Genomic DNA, 20,518 nt, shown 5'->3' on the forward strand with positions numbered 1-20,518 from the left:
GAGGCCACAGGGCCCTGGGCTCTGTCCCTTCCCCCATGCCCTTGGCTAGAATTAGACAGACGTGCCTGCATGGTCATCTGCTAACCAGGGTCCTCCTGGCTTCTGGCACTGTCACTGGAGAAGAGCGTGGAGAGGTGGAGGGAAGGGGACAGGAAGGTCACTGCACACCCTCTGTGGACCAGGCAGCACCTAGACTCCGAGGGGGTAAAGAGGCAGGTCAGAGGCCCCTTTGTCCTCAGAGTTTTCAGATCAATGAACACACGGCCAACATGATCACAGGTCTGGAGTGGCAACACTTAACATGGGTATAATAACTGAAAATTTGAGTCCATAAATGCAGGAACGCAGAGGCAGGACAGTGAGGGGAGAGGGCGATGAGGGAAGGTTTCTGCGGAAGGTAAGCTGGAGGTGGGTCCTGAAAGGGCTGGATCTTGAGCAACGCCATCCATGGCCACTGTCCAAAGCTGTGTCCATCCGGGGGAAATAAGGGCGACAAAGGCTTCTATGTCGACCTTTTTGGCCCAGCCTCCAGGGAACAAGGCTGTCATGGCTTAACGGGGAGCAGCAGCCTCCAGGATTTTTAGGCACACTGGTATTTGTTGCTATTTACTTGAAACTGCTGTTTCTTTCTTGTTCTTTTTCTGTTTTCCCCTTGCCCTCCCTCTTGCCTCTAGTCTCTTTAAATATTTTTCATTGTTTTGATATTTTAAATGGCCAGAAGTTATTATGTATATTTTTATCTTGAGCTCTTTCAACTCTGATGAATCTAAATAAAATAAATGCATGATGAATAATGTACCAAAGAAGGTGAACAGCTGCTCTTCTCTTTCCTATGAGGGCTCCAATTGCTCCTGCAGGATAGGGACATAGATGAGATTCCCTGGATCTTATTCAGGGAGAGAGTGGAGGAGGCTTCTCTTTCTGTTCCTTTTTCTTTCTCTTTCTCACCCTTCCTCCCTCCCTTCCTTCCCCCCTTCCTTCCTTCCTCCCTCACTCCCTCCCTCTTTTTTTGTCTTTCTACTTTTATTCTCTCTCTCAAATCGTTTTTTCTTCCTCCTTCCCTTCCTCTTTCTTTCCTTCCTCCCATATTATAAAAGTAATGCTTGTTACTTTAAAAATTCAAACAATATATCTTCTACAAGGCAAGTGAGGTAAAGCTTCTTCCACTATTCACAGTCCCATTCTGCAAAGGCAGCCATGGTTAATAGTTGGAGAGTGTCCATCCAGATACACTTTTATATGTATGTATAAAATACATGCTTGGGATTTTTTTTTTTTTTTTACTGGGATACACAAAAATGAAATGTTTGTACTTTTGGAGGTTTACCAGGGGTCCCTCCTCAAGTAACTTGCATTTGGACGATTACTAGAGTCTCCAGAGGCTAAACAGTAATTAGCTCTTAAAAAAGAACCCAACTGGGGCTTCCCTGGTGGCGCAGTGGTTGAGAGTCCGCCTGCCGATGCAGGAGACACGGGTTTGTGCCCCGGTCCGGGAAGACCCCACATGCCGCGGAGCGGCTGGGCCCCTGAGCCATGGCTGCTGAGCCTGCGCGTCCGGAGCCTGTGCTCCGCAATGGTAGAGGCCACAGCAGTGAGAGGCCCACGTACTGCAAAAAAAAAAAAAAAAAAAAGAACCCAAACGAAAATGAATCCAAGAGGCTCAGGAGGATATGTAAGGGATACCAACAAACATCCCCCTTTTGTCTCAGCTTGTCTTTGTCCCTGGACATCCTCCTCTTGGAAGAGGGGTCACTTGGACAGAGGGACTCTGCCTGGGGGCAGAAGTGCAGGAGGTATGTGGTGGGCTTTGGGGCCATGGGAAATTATCCTAATACAGCAGAGGTTATATCTGTCTCTGCACAACCCTAACACTGACATAAAGATGTCTGCTAATTTATTTTGCAAAGCCAATTCTGAATTGTCACATTTTTCATGCTCAGAAATTTATCTGGTCATTTTTCTGTTTGGGGCTCTGTAACTTATCCTTTAGGTCACATTTGTACCTGTCCTTTGCTGACCTTTAGCCAGAAGTCAATCAAAAGTTCTGACCAAGATCCTAATATAGTTGATGACTCTGATGCAGCTCCTGAGATGACAGCTGGTGTAACATGGATGGCCGGCTTCCTGCTGTGGAAGCATAAGTCCAGAAGCATCTGAAATACCCCGCACCTGATTCTCACCCTGCTCTGTGCTACTCCTGTGGGCCCCCCCCACTGAAGACCCCAGACTTAGCCAGTACTAAGCGTCCCTGGTTTCTGCCACTTCCCAGATACCTATACCCTGGGCATTCAAAAGGAACAAGGCAAAATTTAAGGTGATGGAAAAAAGAAAGAAAAATTTAAGGTAATTGCTATGGATCCTGATAGAACAAGGTCAATAGGAGAGGGGCCTGAAATATGGAACCATCCTGTCATTCAAACAGGGAGTTGGTATGTAGAGGATTGAGGTGGGAGGAGGGCTTGAAATCAAGAGAAGAGAAGGTAGAAAGGGAGAGTGCAGGGGATGGGGTCAGCAGCCCCAAAGGATGCTGGTGAGCCCTAGGAAGGCCTAGCCTCTCTGGGCAGTGCCAGGGATCCCAGGGAGGAGGGTGTGAAGGTGGTGTGGCTCCCACCCCTATGATCTTTCTCTCCTCTCCCATGTGACCTTGTCACACTGGCAGGATCAGTCCTGCCCCAGGCTCTGGCCCCATTTCAGGCTCCAGGCAGGAGGGATAGAACAAGCTATTGCCCACCTTTGGAGTGTCATCATCAAGTCACCCTTGCTTCTGTGCTGTAGCTCTGGAAATGCAGCTTCTGTCTTGTTCCTAAGACTTGGGCCCCACCCTGTGCCACAGTCTGGTAACTGAGCCCTGGTTTCGTTCCCTCTGCCAGAAGCCCTGTCTTGGTAACCCTCTTAGTTTCTCTGGTGCCTGTCTACTTCTCAGGGATTAGATTTTTTCCCTTAAGCCCCAGACTGGAAGCGGGGGGCCCTGTTTCCTTCGAATAGAGGGAGACAGTATATCTTAATGACTAAGAGCATAGGTTTTGACATCAAATAGGCCTGTGATCAAAAACCCTGGCTTATGGACTAGCTGTTTGACCTAGGTGAGTTACTTAACCTCTCTGAGAAAAAAGTGAAGTATCGTGCAGAGTCTTGTGACTCAAAGTATGACCCGTGGACTGATATACCCTCATCAGTGGGAGTTTATGAGGATTGCAGAATCTCAGGCCCCAACCCAGGCCTGAGTTACCTTTCTGCATTTTAACAGAATCTGCATTTTAACAAGACCCCTGCCAGGTGATTTAATGCATATTAAAATTGGAGAAGCACTCATGTAGAGAAAAGAGGACAGGTCCAGGAAGAACTATTTTTGAATCCCAGCACTAAACCACAGTCTTAACCGTAAAATGTGGATGGTAGTACCCACCCCATATACTTGACTTAAGGATTATGTATATGAAGTTATAAAAAAAAAATTGGTACAGCCATTATGAAATACAGTAGAGAAGTTCCTCAGAAAATTAAAAACAGGAGTACCATATTATCCAGAAATTCCTTTTCTGGGTATATATAGCCCAAGGAAACGAAATCACTGTCTTGAAGAGATACCTGCATGTTCACTGCAGCATTCTTCACAATAGTCAAGACATGGAAACAACCTAAATGTCCAGTGATGGATGACTGGATGAAGAATATTATCTAGCCCTAAAAGAAGGAAACCTTATCATTTGTGACAATATGGATGAAGGTGGAGAGTGGGATGCTAAGTGAAATAAACCAGATACAGAAACACAAATACTGCATGATTTCACTTATATGTGAAATCTAAAAAAAGACAAACCCTTAGAAGCAGAGAGTAGAACAGTGGTTTCCAGTGGCTGGAGAGGTGGGGGAAATGTTGCTCAAAGTATACAAAGTTTCGTATATGAAGGATGTAAGTTCTAGCGATCTAACATACAGCAGGGTGACTATAGTAAAAAGTACTGTATTGTGTACTTGAAATTTGCTATGAGAGTAGTTCTTAATTGTTCTGACCCCCCCACACACAAAAAAAGGGTGGAGGTAGCTATGTTAGGTGACAGATACGTTAATTAGCTTGTTAGCTGGATTGTGGAAAACATTTCACAATGTATACATATATCAAAACATCACATTGTATGTTTTAAATATATATACTTTTTGTCAAATATACCTCAATAAAGATGGGGAAAAAAAAGTTATAGGCACAGCTCCCAACAAACAGTGGATGCTCAATAAGTGGTATCTATTAATATTACTTCCACTTGCCTGCTTGGCTTTCCAAACCTGTTCCAGTGCCCTCTTATTAGAATACCTTCCTGATTCTGACTGCTTTAATAGACTAACTCCCTTCATCTGCTGCCAGGCTGGTCTGTACTTTCTTCCAGCATCTGCAATGACAATGTTCCCCAGGATCTGCCCCATCTCAGTGGGCCCTGTCTAATAATTCCAGATCCCAGCTTCTTCCAGTTTGATTGTTCAACTCATGTTAATGAGAATGATAATGTTAATGGAAGCGTGCCCTACCATAGCCCAGGAACGAACATTCATTCCACCAACACTGATCAAGCACCAACTTTGTGGCAGGCACAGTCCTGACTTCAGGAGCTCACAGATTACTACGGAGAGGCAGACAAGTGGACAGGCAGTGACAGTATAGTGTGGCAGGTACTGTGATGGAGGAAGTGCCAGGTGCTCTGATGGAAGAAATCCTGGAGCACAAAGCAAGGCCACCTAATCTGGACTGGAGATCGGGAAAGGCTCCCTGGAGGAAATGACTTTTAAGGTCAGACTTGAAGATGAGCTGGAGTAGATCAAGAAAAGAAGGAGCTGGGCAGAGAGACCAGCTTGTCCAAAGGCCTGAGAGGAACTGAGGTGAACTCAGTGTGGCTAAAGAGTGGAAGTAATCGGGGGATCCGACCGCAGAAGAGCCTGGGAGGCAGGTGAAGGCTGGTCACAAAGGACCTCATGAACCAAATTAAGGGAGTGTGAATTTTAACCTACAGGCACCGAGCAGCCATTAATGTGTTGTTTTTTTTTTCAATTAATGTGTTTTAAGGTGCTGGTGTGTGTGTGTGTGGCAGGGTTGGGGTGGGGGGGTGGTTATATTATCTGATTTTATAGAATTGGTGGTATAACCAGTCATTCTTGGGAAAAGTGACATTGAGTTTTCGGATTCATCATTCATTCGGATTCATTCATTTTCCGATTCATTTCTGTTTCATTTGCAGAGGAGATTCTAGATTTGTGGTCACAGATAGGGAACGAAGGGAACTACCCAGAGAAGCTGAGAATTAGACATGAGAAAGGGGAGGGGGTTCAGGAGAAAGGCAGCCAACCACATTTCTATTCATCTGTAGATTCCACCTTCAAAAGGTCCCGCCTCCTCCCTTCTTCCCCATTCTCTCTTTAACGTCATGAGGCAAGGCCCCTTCTCATGCCTGGATAATTGCAATAGCACCTTAACTAGTCTTCCATCTGCTCATCTCACCAAATGACTGGCAGACTCAATTTTCTAAAGTACCACTTCTAACATATCTGTCATTCATAGAAACTTCCGGGGCTCCATGTTGTCTCAGAGACAAAGCCTGAATTCCTGACTGGCACTTAAAGACACTTCATAAACTGGCCCCAGATTGTCCCAACTTAGCCCTTCACAACCTCCCATCTCCAGATATGACTGGTCTCCTAACAGTACCCTCACCCCAGGCTGGGCTTTCCCACCTCTTTAAATTTATTGGGACTTTTGCTGCCTGCCTCTCCAGGCACTGCTCAGTGACTCTTCTTTTTTTTTTTTTAAACTATTCCACTATTAATAGAGAAATTGTCAGCAATATATCCCAGAATCACTTAAAAATAGCATTAGGGACTTCCCTGGTGGTGCAGTGGTTAAGAATCCACCTGCCAATGACAGGGATACGGGTTTGATCCCTGGTCCAGGAAGATCCCATGTGCCGCGGAGCAACTAAGCCCATGCGCCACAACTACTGAGCCTGCACTCTGCAACTACTGAGCTCACGTGACGCAACTACTGACACCCGCGGGCTCTAGGGCCCACGTGCCACAACTACTGAGCCTGTGTGCTGCAACTACTGAAGCTCACGTGCCTAGAGCCCATGCTCCACAAAAAGGGAAGCCACCACAATGAGAAGACTACACACTGCCACAAAGCCCACACTACACAAAGCCCACGCGCAGCAACAAAGACCCAACACGGCCAAAAATAAAAATAAAGTAAAATAAAATATATTTTTAAAAAATTAAAATAAAAAAAATATCATTAACTTGTGAAGTCCACAATGATTTATAATGTACTTACACATACTTTGCTTCAGTAGATTCTCAAGACTGAGTAGCAAAATTATATTTTTCCCATTTTCAAATGTGGAAATTCAAGTTTTTAAAGGCCTAGCTGGCTCTGATTAAACATTCAGCAATACCACAATATATATAACTAACAAAAATGTTGACGGAATGGATGAGATCCTCTGATGATTCTTTCTAATGTGCATTTAGAAAAAAAATTTTGTTTTCTTTTTTTCTTTCTTTATTTTTTGGCTGTGTTGGGTCTTCATTGCTGTGCGAGGGCTTTCTCTAGTTGCGGCAAGCGGGGGCTACTCTTTGTTGCAGTGCACAGGCTTCTCATTGCGGTGGCTTATCCTGTTGCAGAGCATGGGCTCTAGGTGTGCAGGATTCAGTAGTTGCGGCACGTGGGCTCAGTAGTTGTGGCTCGCAGGCTCTAGAGTGCAGGCTCAGTAGTTGTGGCACACGGGCTCAGTTGCTCCGCGGCATGTGGGATCTTCCTGAGCCAGAGTTCGAACCCGTGTCCCCTGCGTTGGCAGGCGGATTCTTAACCACTGTGCCACCAAGGAATTTCCTCTAATGTGCATTTCTTAATTGAAGTATAATTGATTTACAATGTCATGTTAGTTTCAGGCATACAGCACAGTGATTCAGGTATCTATCTATCTATCTATCTATATTCTTTTTCAAATTCTTTTCCCTTATAGGTTAATACAAAATATTGAGTATAATTCCTTGTGCTATACAGTAAGTCCTTGTTGTTATCTATTTTATATGTAGTAGTATCAGTGGCTCTTCTACGAAAGTACTTTTTGATTCAGCAGGGCTGCTCCTGAAACACAAACAAAACTTTGTTGAAACTATGCAAGTACAGAAATAACACCCAAGATCTCCTACCAAATCACATTAACTATTTTCAATTCTCAGCTTCTTTCCAAGGTGTGTGTGTGTTTCTATTATATACATACATACAAAAGTACATATATGGTATATATATAGGGCTGCTGTGGGTACATACAATATGTACATAATCTTATGTTCTAGCCATTAGAATTCCAGATTTCTGCAATCTTAGATTTTATCATTTTTACGATGGCAGATGTTCCACTACTAGCTATAAAATGGAGAAAACAATATTGCCCATCTTATGGGTTTACTATGAGAATTAAACAAGTTAAAACAGAGACACTCAAACTTGACCATGTTGCAGAATACACGGAAGGCTTATTAAAATAAAGCATCTTAGGCCTTGGCCTCAGAAATTCTGATTCAGTAGGACAGGGTGGGGTGCCTGAATCTGCATTCCAGATACTACTAGATCAAGTACCATACCACACTTTGAAAAACCACTGAATTTATACATGTAAAGTGTTCAGAATAATGCCTCGCATATAGTAAGCACTCAATAAATGGAGCTATTTGCTATTTCTGTGATAATATATGAAAATTTACTTGTTTGATATTTAGATTGCTTATAGTTTTATAACACTTTTATTGAGACAATTCATATACCATAAAATTCACCTTTTTACAGTGTACAATTCAGTCGTTTTTAGTATATTCAGAGTTGTGTAACCATCACCACTACCTAATTTTAGAACATTTTCATCACCTCAAAAAGAAACCCCCTTCCATTAACAATCACTCTCTAACCCCTTGTTTGCAGTTTTTTGAACTTATAAAAAATGTCTCTGTAAACATATATATATATATATATATATGGCTTCTTTTCTTTTTTTGAAAGATTTTGTCAGAATAAATTCCAAGAAATAGATTTCTGAGTCAATGATTATGAGTATTTTTACGTATAGCATGATGGTTAATTTTATGTGTAAACCTGACTGAGTCATGAAGTGCCCAGATAGTTGGTTAAATGTTATTTCTGTCCATGATTTCAAACTATATTACGAAACTATAGTAATCAAAACAATATCATATTGGCATAAAAACAAACACATAGATCAATGGGACAAAATAGAGAGCCTAGAAATAAACCCACACATGTATGGTCAATTAATTTACTACAGAGGAGCTAAGAATATGCAATTGGGAAAGAACAGTCTCTTCAATAAATGGTGTTGCAAAAACTGAACAGCTACATGCAAAAGAATGAAACTAGACCCCATCTTACACTATACACAAAATTAACTCAAAATGGATTAAAGACTTGAATGGAAGACCTGAAACCTTAAAACTCCTAGAAGAAAACATAGGCTGTAAGCTCCTTAACAGCAGTCTTGACAATGATTGTTTTTGGATCTGACAGCAAAAGCAAAGGCAACAAAACAAAAATAAACAAGTGGGACTACATCATGCTAAAAAGCTTCTGCGCAGCAAAGGAAACCATCAACAAAATGAAAAGGCAACCTACGGAATGGGAGAAAATATATGCAAATCATATATCTGATAAGCAGTTGATATCCAAAATATATAAAGAACTCATACAACTTAAATAGCAAAAGAATTACCTGATTAAAAAATGGGCAGAGGATCTGAATAGGTCACAAATTTATGTTGAAATGGAAACTTTTCATAATACAAATCCTGATAAACGGTATAAAACTATTGGTTAATGGACTGAGTAGGCTGTCAAGGCACACTGAGCTTCCATGCTGGGCCTGAAACAGCAAATAAATGCTTGAGGCAGAGGCATGAGGACTGGATACCTAGGCCCTGCCTTTTTCTTCCTGAATCCCTCAAAAGATTTAGAAACCAGGATTTTCCCACCCTGGTTGCCGAGATATGGGAGTTATTCCTTGTTTAATTCCAGAAGACCACTCCAAGTCAGGAAATCTGATTGCTAGTCCTAGCTCTGCTCGACAGTTGCAGGTAAAATTCAAGACCATCATTTCCCCTTGCAGTGCTTACTTCCCAAGGCAGACGATAGGAACAATTAATACCCACCCAACTGACTTCATCAGCCTGTGAGAGCAGGAGTGAGCTGACATACTTTCAAGTATTGGGGAAAGATGAGACAGAGCATAACGAAATACTATATATGCACAGGCTGGGTTTAAACCAAGTTCTGCCGGGGCCTGTGTGACCAGGGCAAGTCACGTAAATCTGAACTGGCTTCATTTGTTAAACGTCCCTCCCTTCACGTCGCCGAACTAGTAGGAAGTGTTGGGGCTGCAGCTGGGGGCGTCTCTCCGCAGCGTCCCCAGGTGCGTATGAGGCGCGTGAGTGTCCTTACTGTCCGTGTCTAAACTGGCTCTGGGCTTCTCTGGCCCAACTCTCCTATTTATAGATGAAAAAAGCTCAGAGAACGAATGACTTCTCCACGATCACACAAGGGCCTTGGGGTCTGTGAGGAATCTAGCGCAGCCCGCCTTGGAACAGCATCCAGCAATGGCGGCTTCATAACGTGGCCGCCTTCTGAGAGAGATGCCGAGGCCCGTCACCTAGCGGCGGGTTCAGGCAATGCAAGAGAAGCCTCTTGAAAAAGATTCTGGGTACTGCGGCGTCCAGGAGCCAATACGTTCTCAGTTCGCTCAGTTAACTCCTTTTTTCCATTGGGTCTTTCTACCTGTCAATCAATCAGTTGCCGAGTTTTTACTGGCTTAGCTCCACTCATTCTACTCAATTTACTAATAACATGCTTCTTTCCAATAGCATCTTTACGTCGTTAAAGCTCCTCCTAAGTCTGACGAATTTAACCAGTTCTTCTATTCCATTGGCTGGACCCGGCCCCGCCTCTCGTACATCCTGTTCGGGGCGGAAGTGAGAGAGCCCTTATTCCTATTGGCTTAGGTTTGCAAGCGGCGGCGGCCTCTCGTCTATAAAGACAACGTCAGCACTCAGGAAGTACAGTTCCGGAAGGGGCGGGCTTTGGGAAGATGGCGGCGCCGGTGAGTGTAGTGTGTTTGCTTCTTCGGCTTGGTATTGTGGACGTTTGTTTTCTCCTCAGTGCCTCGAGGCAAATTATTGGGGCGAGGGAAGGGTGGTGATGGAAATAACTCCAGGGAGGCGCCCTCCCTTCCGCAGCGGGGCAAAAGCAGTAGTAGGGAGACGTGGCTGGATTTACCGCTCCTTTCGAGTGACCTGAGAGGCTGGCGGGCTCTGAGGCGAGGCTGCATGTGCACCGGAGTGGGAAGGCAGGAAGTCCGGGGTGTTTGAAGGAGAGAGGGGGCTTTTCCACCTCACATGTTTCATCTTATAATCCTGAGGAAAGAATGTTTTTTTCTTTTCTCTCCCTTCCATAGGAGGTGCTGGAGTCAGACCTGCCAAATGCCGTAGCACTTTTGAAAAACCTCCAGGAGCAGGTGAGTAATGGCACCCCTTCGGAATAGATTAGTCACGAATCGGCTTTGACTTTGCCGCACCTCTAAACTTTCGTGATTTGGGGGCACATATTTGAATGACCAGATAACAGTAAGAGCAAAATGATATAATGAAAACCTTTTCAGGCTACAAGTCAGAGTAATTGATTTCTGCGTCCAAAGGAATACAGAAAACTCCAGAAAGAAAGCATCTGAATCAATTTTCTTTATTCTTAGAGCTAAGGAAACCGATGCCGAAAACGGTGACACGATTTGCCCTTTGGGTGCCTAGCTCATATACGTTTATATAGTTCTATGCATTGCAAGTTCAACCGGTACAAAGCTACAATGCCCCCATCACCACTGTCCCAGCCCCCAGCCCCTCCCCCTGGTTTGGTAAGATGGTCTCTTTAGCTTTAAGAAGAGGTGGAAAGGTTTTTCTACCTTTTGAAGAAGTATCAGAAACCATCTCTCCTATATTTTCTCAGAACTGAAAAGATAGTGGTGTACTTTAGGCAGTGTTTCAGATAATTTTTAGGTGGCATTGTTTAGCTTTTGCACTTCACAGCTCACAGAGATAACTTGATGTATTCTAATCAGTAGTTTTATTTGGATTAATTTCAGGTGATGGCTGTCACTGCACAGGTGCAAGCTCTGACCAAAAAAGTTCAAGCTAAAGCCTATCCTACAGAGAAGGTAGGACATAACTGAAGAGTAAGCACCCCTTGACTTGATGTTCTCAACAATTCTTTCCATCGTAGACTTATTGAGTGTCTTGTATGTGCTTAGTGCTGGAGCTTTGAAGATGAATAAGATCCAGTTTCTGTGCTGAAGTCTAGTAGAGAAGGCAGGTGAAAGCAATAGGTATAAGCAGTAGCAGTCATGATGAGCGGCTGTGCGAGCTGAGGAGCAAGATTAAATATCACGAAGCAGAGGGAATTAGCGGGGGCATCTCAGAGGGGTAACAGGATTGTGAGGAATAAATAGGAGTCAGAGGGATAGAAAGAAACAGCGTATGCAAAGGCACAAAGACCTAAAAGCATGGTGATATTCTGGGAAAGGAGGTAAGTCGTGTAGTGTGCTTGGGTGTACATTTTGTGTGTGTGTTGGGGACAGAGAAGTAGTCACTCTGTGTGAAGAGCCTTGTAGGCCAACTGTATTTCATTTAATATAAAATGCTGTTAATTGGCGACGTATCACTGACTTACATTGAGTATACAATGTTGCTTGTTAATCTATGACATAATGCTAAGATACCATTGATTTAAAGATGTATCCTGACTTCAGAGATGTTAAAATATAAAAATGATGTCTATCTTAAAATTAAATATGGTAGTTTTCAAATTAAGGTCTTATAGAACCTTCTCAGGGACCATTGAGTGTGGGGCAGTATAGAAGGAGGTCTCTGGGGACTTCCCTGGCGGTCCAGTGGTTAAGACTTCACCTTCCGATGCACGGGGTGTGTGTTCAATCCCTGGTCAGGGAGCTAAGGTCCCACGTGCCTCGCGGCCAAAAAACCAAAACATAAAACAGAAGTTTATTGTAACAAATTCAATAAAGACTTTAAAAATGGATCACTTCCAAAAAATCATTTAAAAAAAACAATGGTCTCTGGATCCCTCATACCTGCTTGAGCTGGAAAACTTGGGTGTTACCTGTTTTATGTATTGAGCTTTCGTCCTAAGATATCATTTAAGCAAAACATTCCATAGGTCAACAGAAATATGCAAATCATAGTAGGTTAATAAAAATCATTGAAGGATTTTTAAGCATGAGATTTACAGCGGATTGTGTTTTAAAAAGACACGAATTTTTTTTTAATTTTTTAATTTATTTTTGGCTGCGTTGGGTCTTCATTGTTGCGTGCGGGCTTTCTCTAATTGGGGCAAGCGGGGGCTACTCTTCATTGCAGTGCGCAGGCTTCTCACTGTGGTGGCTTCTCTTGTTGCTGAGCACGGGCTCTAGAGCGCGTGGGCTTCGGTAGTTGTGGCATGCAGGCTTAGTAGTTGTGGTGCACAGGCTTAGTTGCTCCACGGCATGTGGGATCTTCCTGGGTGAGGGGTCGAACCCATGTGCCCCCTGCATTGGCAGGCAGATTCTTAACCACCGAGCCACCAGGGAAGTCCCCGAATTTTTAATGTATCTTCTTTTTGCCTTTTCTTTTGCATCATTCATTTTCGTTCTTTTCTTATTTCTCATTTTTTAATCTTCGCTTTTTATTTTGTCTTTCTCTCATACGCTTGTAACCCATTACAACTTGACAATGCCCAAGCATGTCAGAAGAGCCTATTTCTCAAATGCTTGGCTATCTTTATTCTGTTATCATGCTTTCATCCATTTTAATGCCTTTTTGAGATGGGCTGTGCACGTGTATCTTAGATCACTATATATTTATTCACTGAACAGATATTTATTAACCTTCAGGATCAAAGACTTCTAGTAGGTGCTTTTTAGGCTACAAAGTACTTTCATATCTTATTTGAGCCTCATAATTACTTTTGGGGGTGGGAAGGAATTACTGTACATATTATAGATGAGGAGACAGAGGTCATGATTTACCCAATATTTGACTGCTAAATGCCTAATTCAAAACTTGAACTCAATTTGTCTGTCTTTAAATCCTTTGCTCCTGTAGCATGCTAGTGTTGATCTCAAGAGCTTAGCATGTTGGTTTACAGATACCTAGGGCTTGGGTGTTGGAGTCAGGCTGAGTTTGAATCCCAGATGTACTCCTATTACTATGTAATCCTAGGCAGAGTATTTAATCTGTCTGAAATAGGTCTTCCGAGGGCTGTGGACTTTTTCATTTTCGTTTTATGCAGTCACGGTGACTTTTTTTTTTTTCGGTGCCTTTTTTTTAATAACTATAGCTTAGGTCTGCTTACACACATGACTTTTTTTATTTAAAAGAATACACTTATAATTTATGATTTTCTGCCTGTAAGTATAATACTTTTTTTTTTTATTTTTTTATTTTTTGGCTGCCTTGGGTCTTTGTTGCTTCGTGCGGGCTTTCTCTAGTTGCGGCGAGCGGGGGCTACTCTTCATTGCGGTGCAAGGGCTTTTCATCGCAGTGGCTTCTCTTGTTGCAGAGCACAGGCTCTAGGCACGCAGGCTGCAGTAGTTGTGGCACATGGGCTTCAGTAGTTGTGGCTCGCGGGCTCTAGAGTGCAGGCTCAGTAGTTGTGGCGCACGGGCTTAGTTGCTCCGCGGCATGTGGGATCTTCCCAGACTAGGGCTCGAACCTGTGTCCCCTGCATTAGCAGGCGGATTCTTAACCACTGCGCCACCAGGGAAGCCCCTAATACACTTTTAATTTTAGAAAGTTTAGGAGATACATAAAATCACAAAGAAGAGAATTAAAAATCAGTGTAATCACCATTCTGAGATAATCACTGGGGTACATTTTTTATTTTGTTGATTGTAAAAGTAATATATGCTTGATGGGAAACCACTTTTTCAGTACAAGCACTCCGTTTCTTGCTTTTCTTCATCTCGATCCTCAGGGGTAGCAGTTGCTAATTATGTTATTTTCAGATATTTTTCTATACATATAAAATGTGTGTATTATACTTCTCACCTCCCCCCCTTAATTGGAACCACATTATTCACACTTTCTATACAGTGTAGAAAGTGTGTCGACATAAGTAAGTCCATGTCAGTATGTACAGGTCATTGTTTTTACCTATATCATATAATTCCATTGTATGGGGATAAAATCAGTGATTGTTTTGGTTAAATTAATTTAAAATTCATTACTGTATGGAGACATTTCTGATTGTCACAGCTTGGGGGATGGCATCAATGGATGGAGGCCAGGGATGCTGTGGAACATCCTTCAGTGCCCAGACAGCGCTCCACAGCAAAGAATTACCTGTCCCCCAAATGTCAATAGCTCTGAGTTTGAGAAACCTTGCTATGGTCATTTTGGGGGATACTTTATTGATTTTCCTGCTCTTATTGTCATACAGTAATTCTCTAAGCTGTGCTTCTGTTGTGTTAGCATAATTTTCTCTGTGGCCATTTTAGGTACAGCCACTTCCTTGAGACTACTCCAGATACCTTATATGAACTGCATGGAAAAAAATTTGAACTTGGAAAAAGTTATCGTGTTCTCCCTAGACTCTCCTCCTTATTCTGTGGTTAAAACTGAATTTGCATCTCCTACTGTTTGATTCAACTCAGGGTCTCAGCCTTTTGGAAGTGAAAGATCAGCTGTTGTTAATGTACCTTATGGATCTGAGCCATCTCATTCTGGACAAAGCCTCAGGAGGGTCTCTTCAGGGACATCCTGCAGTTTTGAGACTGGTGGAGATTCGCACGGTATGAGGCATTTGTCATCTTAGAGTTCTGCGTTTCTATATCCTGAACTCCAGGACTAACACAATAGCTCTCATTTAAGTGGGTGTTCTCATGTTTAAGGGAGGAAACCAAATGAAAAAAAGCATTTTTGTCTTCATTTGCTCTACTTTGTGCATATTTTAGGTGCTTTATCTGGCAACTTAACATAGGGACTTTTGGTGTATGCTTAATTTTGAGGAGGACATGTAATCCTATTTAACCACATTATAGGTTTTGGAAAAGCTTCGTCCTTTGGACCAAAAACTGAAGTATCAAATTGACAAACTGGTGAAGACGGCAGTGACAGGCAGCCTCAGTAAGTGGGGGAAGCTGTAAGGTTATGTGTGGGCCATTCACAAAGTTCCAGATCTTGTAAAATCTCTTGGGTCTTTTATTTTAGGTGAGAGTGACCCACTCCGTTTTAAGCCTCATCCCAGCAATATGATGAGCAAGGTAAGAGGTAGCATTATCCTGATTTTCCTCAGGAATCTAAGCCTGAATGAGCCTTGTAATGCTCCTGGATCTCCTGGGATTCTCTTATTACCATTGATTCCCAGCTCGTGCCTTAGAATGTTGAATGTGAGATTCCCCTTTCTCCCTCTTGTTTGTATTCCCACCTTCCCAGAGTACTTCATCTTTGGATTTTCTTATCACTTGTTTGACTAACGCTTCCTAAGTTTGTGGACATTATGTTCCTTTTGTAGTTGAGCTCTGAGGATGAGGAGGAAGATGAAGCAGAGGAAGGCCAGTCTGGGGCTTCAGGGAAGAAATCTGGAAAAGGGACAGCTAAGAAGTATGTTCCACCACGCTTGGTTCCAGTGCATTACGGTATGAACTGTGGAGGCTGCTTCCTCAGCATGAATTGTGTTTCTCTTCTCTGTTCTGCGATAACCCTTGCTGATTTTTATCACATAGATGAAACAGAAGCTGAGCGGGAGAAGAAGCGCCTAGAACGAGCCAAGAGACGGGCATTGAGCAGTTCTGTCATTCGTGAACTAAAGGAGCAGTACTCAGATGCTCCAGAGGAAATCCGTGATGCTCGGCATCCTCATGTTACTCGGCAGAGCCAGGAGGATCAGCACAGGTCCGAGTCCTTGCATTTAGAAATTGTTTTCTATGCTGTAGAGACCTGGCCTTTGAATGACGATGATTAAGTCTAATTCCAAGAGAACCCACATTATCTAGAAAGTGGAGTGCAAAATTTGGTGTGACGGTTTCTAAGAGTTAGCGGTTTGAAGTACAGAATAGGAACTAGCGGGGGAAATGTCTTTTTTCTTCCCCCAGGGGTTCAGGCTGAACAAGTGCTACATGGAGGAGAATATATGCAGTTCCACCTAGTAGGATTTTAAAGTTCTGTGTTTCACTATCACTGCTGTTTATTTTCTGCAGAAAGCAAGAAAGTCACGTTTTTATAATGGCATGGAGAGTGCTAGATAAGTTCAGGGAAGAAAAGTAGAAAAGCAGTTATAAGTTGAACACAGACTCATCAACTTTGCCCAGGTGTCCATCTCTGCAGTTGGTAGGTTTGGGTGAGAAGGTTCATGTAGAGGATCCTGTTTATGGAACTGGAATATAAAGAATTTCCTGTTATAGTTTAAGTATTCCTGTGGATGGGCTGTGAGTTCATCTCTGGGGAGGAGGGAAGTTCTAGTGCAGAGAACATTTCATTGAGTATTGAGCATTGAGTGTTGAGCACACAGTATCACCTCACTAAATACTATAGTGACTTGCTATGAAATTTCTTGAGAACTGTCTGAACGTGGAGTGAGTAAACACCTGGGCCCAGGTTCTTGGCTGCAACTTTCTGCCTCTATGGTCTGAGCATGCTGCAAGTGGTGTCTGTGTTTCTCTGGCAGGATTAACTATGAGGAGAGCATGATGGTGCGTTTAAGTGTCAGTAAGCGGGAGAAAGGACGGCGAAAACGAGCAAATGTCATGAGCTCACAAATTCATTCCCTCACGCACTTCAGTGACATCAGTGCTTTGACAGGAGGAACCCCTCATCTTGATGAGGTGAGGAAGTGATACAGTGATGGGAGGTGACCTTCATGCTTTCAGCTAAATGTATGTGGGCTTATTACCATGAGGAACTTGGGAAGGGACACTAAACTTGGAAGCTCACCGCCATTCCTTCCCTTCTCCATGTGTCTCCAGGATCAGAATTCTACTAAGAAGCGGAAGAAGATACCTAAGAAAGGTCAGAAGAAAAAAGGTTAGTGAATGACTAGGACTTGGGTGATCAAGTGCAGGATGGGGTTTACGAATTGGGATGCCAGCTCCAGATTTGCCATCCTAGGTTTTACCAACCTTTATAGTATCTCTTCCATACTGGATGTTAATCTCTTTAGAGGTGGGCATTTATTTTTTTCTTTCCCAAGATGAAAATCAGCATCATTCACAAAAGAGATTTCTGGATTCTATTTCTGAAGGCCCCACAGTCCCTGTTCAGGTTTCCTTAAGTAAACTATGAAAGTGTCACTTGAAGGAACCATTATCCCATTTCAGTTTCTATCCTGCTTCTAGTCTTTTGTCCTGGGAGGATATAGAGAGTATTGCTGAGGGAACCCACTCCTATCGAGCCCTTCTCTCTAGATGTCCTTTTTTTCTGTCCCTTTGGCTTTTCCCAACTGTCCTTTGCCTCATTCTTGGTTTCCCTTCCTTTCAGGTTTTCGGAGGCGGCGGTGATTATGGGTGTACATATTTAATTTATTTTTTGTCATCCTGGGATACTTCTAATTTCACTGTATGTAGGTTTTTTCCTCGGAATTAATTATTTGCTCTGGACATGTGGAAAGATCTTTATTAATAAAATTGATTTTACTTATGAATTGAAGCCCCTTTTGCACATGTATTATATGACTGGAATCACTGGGTATGGGGTATTTTTGGTGAGAGGGTGATGGAAAAGGGAAGGATGAGGTTTTGGGGGGAATAAGAAAGTTTGGCTTTATATGGTTTTCTTTGATAATACATTTTCACCAGAAACTAAAAATTGGTTATTTAATCAAAAAATATTGAGAGATTAGAGTAGTATAATCCACTCTTTCAACCCCACGTTGCCCCAAGTTCCTGTATGATTTGTTATAATTATAATACAGATCATCTGAAATATATGGATTTTAAGATTTATTAATGTATCTTGCTGGCCACCAGGTGGCATTAGTGGCTTAGGAAACCTCCTTCGGTGCTTGACTATAATCAAAAGCTAGATAGAACCTTTTCTCATTACCAAGAGTTATTCTTGTCTCCACTTCTCTGAAAATTTTTCCTTTCTTTCTAAAATAGCATGGACGTAGGGCTGATCTTAGGTCAGTTATTGAGAGGTAGAGTTTATCTGGAGAGAACAGTAGAGTGAATGAGAGGAGTGTGAAGAATCAGTATAGTCTTGTGTTTTTCAGCCTCTTTGACCCTCTTTCAACAAAGTCTTCAGTTTACCAGTGAGCAAACGCCAGCCCTTTTACAAAGAGCTTGTGAAAGAATGCCAGCAAGCAGGCAGACAGAAAATTCCTGAAGACCAAGAGAATGAAAACCCCTCAGTCATATCAGCCCAAGTCAGGAGACTGGTGGGAGTTACATATCTGAGATCTTGTATTCTGTTCAGAGAATGACTTCTGTTAGTGAGAGATCCCTCTGGCCTTGGATAATGTAGAAGGTGGAAAGAGGGACGGGAAGAGAGTTGAGTCTAGAAGTAATTCATTGGAGTTAATGATGTGTCATGGAGAGGGATATAATTTGGATCATTACATCAGTAAAACCTAGTTGATTATAAGTCCTATGAATTTGGACTTACACTGGTCTGCCCAGTTGGGGTGGGGGGGGGTCTGTTTTCAGTCAGCTGTAGCTTGGTAGGAAGTAGTTAAGAGAGACAACCCAGTACTGTCTTCTGTTAACTCTGTGATCCTGGGCAAATCATGTGACATCTCTGGCCTTTAATTTTCCTCAGCTGAAAAATAAATGTATTAGACTGACTCTCTGAGATTTCCTCCAAACCAGAGAGCCTAGAGCTGTTTCTCATGGATGGTAACCAAGATGCGCTTACTCCTGGGGCCTCTGACTTAGTCCCTGGCAGATCTGAGTGACCCTGATGTGCCCAGAGCCCTCATACTTCCATCTCCTTGAGTGAATCTAAGCAAAGAGCCTCAAGAACATATTTAGAGATTCTTTTTCCTTTCTGGCTGAACTAACTGGACAAGAGGTTAGGACTACTACATTCTCTTTTTAGGACTAGCTGTTGCATTTGCATCTAATTTATTAAGGATTTTTGGATTGTGGGAACTGCCAAGGAAAAGGAGATGCTCTTTTTTTAAAAAAGATCTTAACTTTGTGTTACATCCTGAGCTAAGTGCTTTATACTTAATCCTTGCAAAATATATGTTATCTCTATTTTACTAATGAGGAAACTGAGAAACTTAGGTTATTTATTTACCCAGGGTTACACGACTAATGAGTTAGAGAACCAGTGCTTGGGGAACACAGAGGATGGAGGACTGCCAAGTGTCCTGGGGTTCATGAACGTCTTCAGGATTTTGTTTTTCCTTTTTTTTTCCTTTAAAAATGTATTGGTAGGTAGTTTATGACCTGTAGCTCTCCCCTCTTTACTGCACCATTTCTGTTCAAGCCCTTGCCTTCAAAGAAACCACAAGTTCCAGACACTATTCTGGCCTTTTTGTATTATAGGAGTGAACTGAACAGACAAAAATCCCTGCCTTTGTGGACCTTATATTAATTGAATCCAGTCTTTAATCTTAGGAAATCTTGTTATCCCTGGCCTTCTAGATGACAGGCGATATTTGAAAGAGGTTTCCAATAAAAAATGAGTAATCTTGAGAATATTTGCACCAGAGTCATCAAACAATGTTTAGAGTCCATTGTTGACAAAGTTTTGCGTGGATTCTCAACCTGTAAAACAGGCAAAGGCTAGGTTACTGTGGTTGAAGCGGGGATGAGGGGTCCTGGAGCTTCGAGTTCTCATGGCCCACTTTCCCCAGGATTTCTGAGGAGCTCCTAGGAACCTTTAGAACTCCATAGAATGTACTTTAAAACTCACTTTTACAGTAGTAGGGCAGGGCAACTGAGAAGATTTCAGGGTTTCTTTATGGCTGTCGTTTGCTATTCTTTCTCTTATTCCTATTCAGATTTAGTTCTCTCGTTGTTCAGACCACATGAATGTCAGATTTCATCAGTGCAGTGCTAACGGCAGATCACTTCCAACGTTCACTAAGTAATGTATATCGTTAGTGCTCATGGGCACTTGTTCAGTTTTATCATGTGATGGTAAGGAGAGTCTTAGGATTTATTATTACCTGTTTTAATTAATTAATTATATTTATTTATTTATGGCTGTGTTGGGTCTTCGTTGCTGTGCGCGGGCTTTCTCTAGTTGTGGTGAGCCGGGGCTACTCTTGCTTGTGGTGGGTGGGCTTCTCATTGCCGTGGCTTCTCTTCTTGTGGAGCACTGGCTCTAGGCGCCTGGGCTTCAGTAGTTGTGGCTCACGGGCTCTAGAGGGCAGGCTCAGTAGTTGTGGCGCACAGGCTTAGTTGCTCTGTGGCATGTGGGATCTTCCCGGACCAGGGCTCAAACCCGTGTCCCCTGCATTGGCAGGTGGATTCTTAACCAC

The 20,518-nt window shown here is 42.7% G+C and overlaps 1 protein-coding gene across 1 annotated transcript; it reads left to right on the plus strand.

The window, feature by feature from the left end:
• The first annotated feature begins 10,120 nt into the window (after positions 1-10,120).
• NGDN (neuroguidin) lies at positions 10,121-17,733 on the plus strand. The gene is made up of 11 exons (XM_030854593.2): positions 10,121-10,148; positions 10,503-10,562; positions 11,184-11,255; positions 14,745-14,882; positions 15,132-15,216; positions 15,301-15,353; positions 15,605-15,728; positions 15,816-15,984; positions 16,757-16,913; positions 17,055-17,112; positions 17,566-17,733. The coding sequence occupies exons 1-11, from the start codon at positions 10,137-10,139 to the stop codon at positions 17,583-17,585; spliced, it is 948 nt and encodes a 315-aa protein (XP_030710453.1). The 5' UTR covers positions 10,121-10,136; the 3' UTR covers positions 17,586-17,733.
• Positions 17,734-20,518: the final 2,785 nt, after the last annotated feature.

The sequence above is a fragment of the Globicephala melas genome, chromosome 2 (genome assembly GCF_963455315.2).
Source record: "Globicephala melas chromosome 2, mGloMel1.2, whole genome shotgun sequence".
In the NCBI taxonomy this organism is placed as follows: Eukaryota; Metazoa; Chordata; class Mammalia; order Artiodactyla; family Delphinidae; genus Globicephala; species Globicephala melas.

Coding starts and splice junctions, on each gene's coding strand:
- NGDN (XM_030854593.2), top strand. Junction 14,883..15,131: donor GACTGGTGGAGATTCGCACG/GTATGAGGCATT, acceptor ACCACATTATAG/GTTTTGGAAAAGCTTCGTCC. Junction 15,354..15,604: donor CCAGCAATATGATGAGCAAG/GTAAGAGGTAGC, acceptor TTCCTTTTGTAG/TTGAGCTCTGAGGATGAGGA.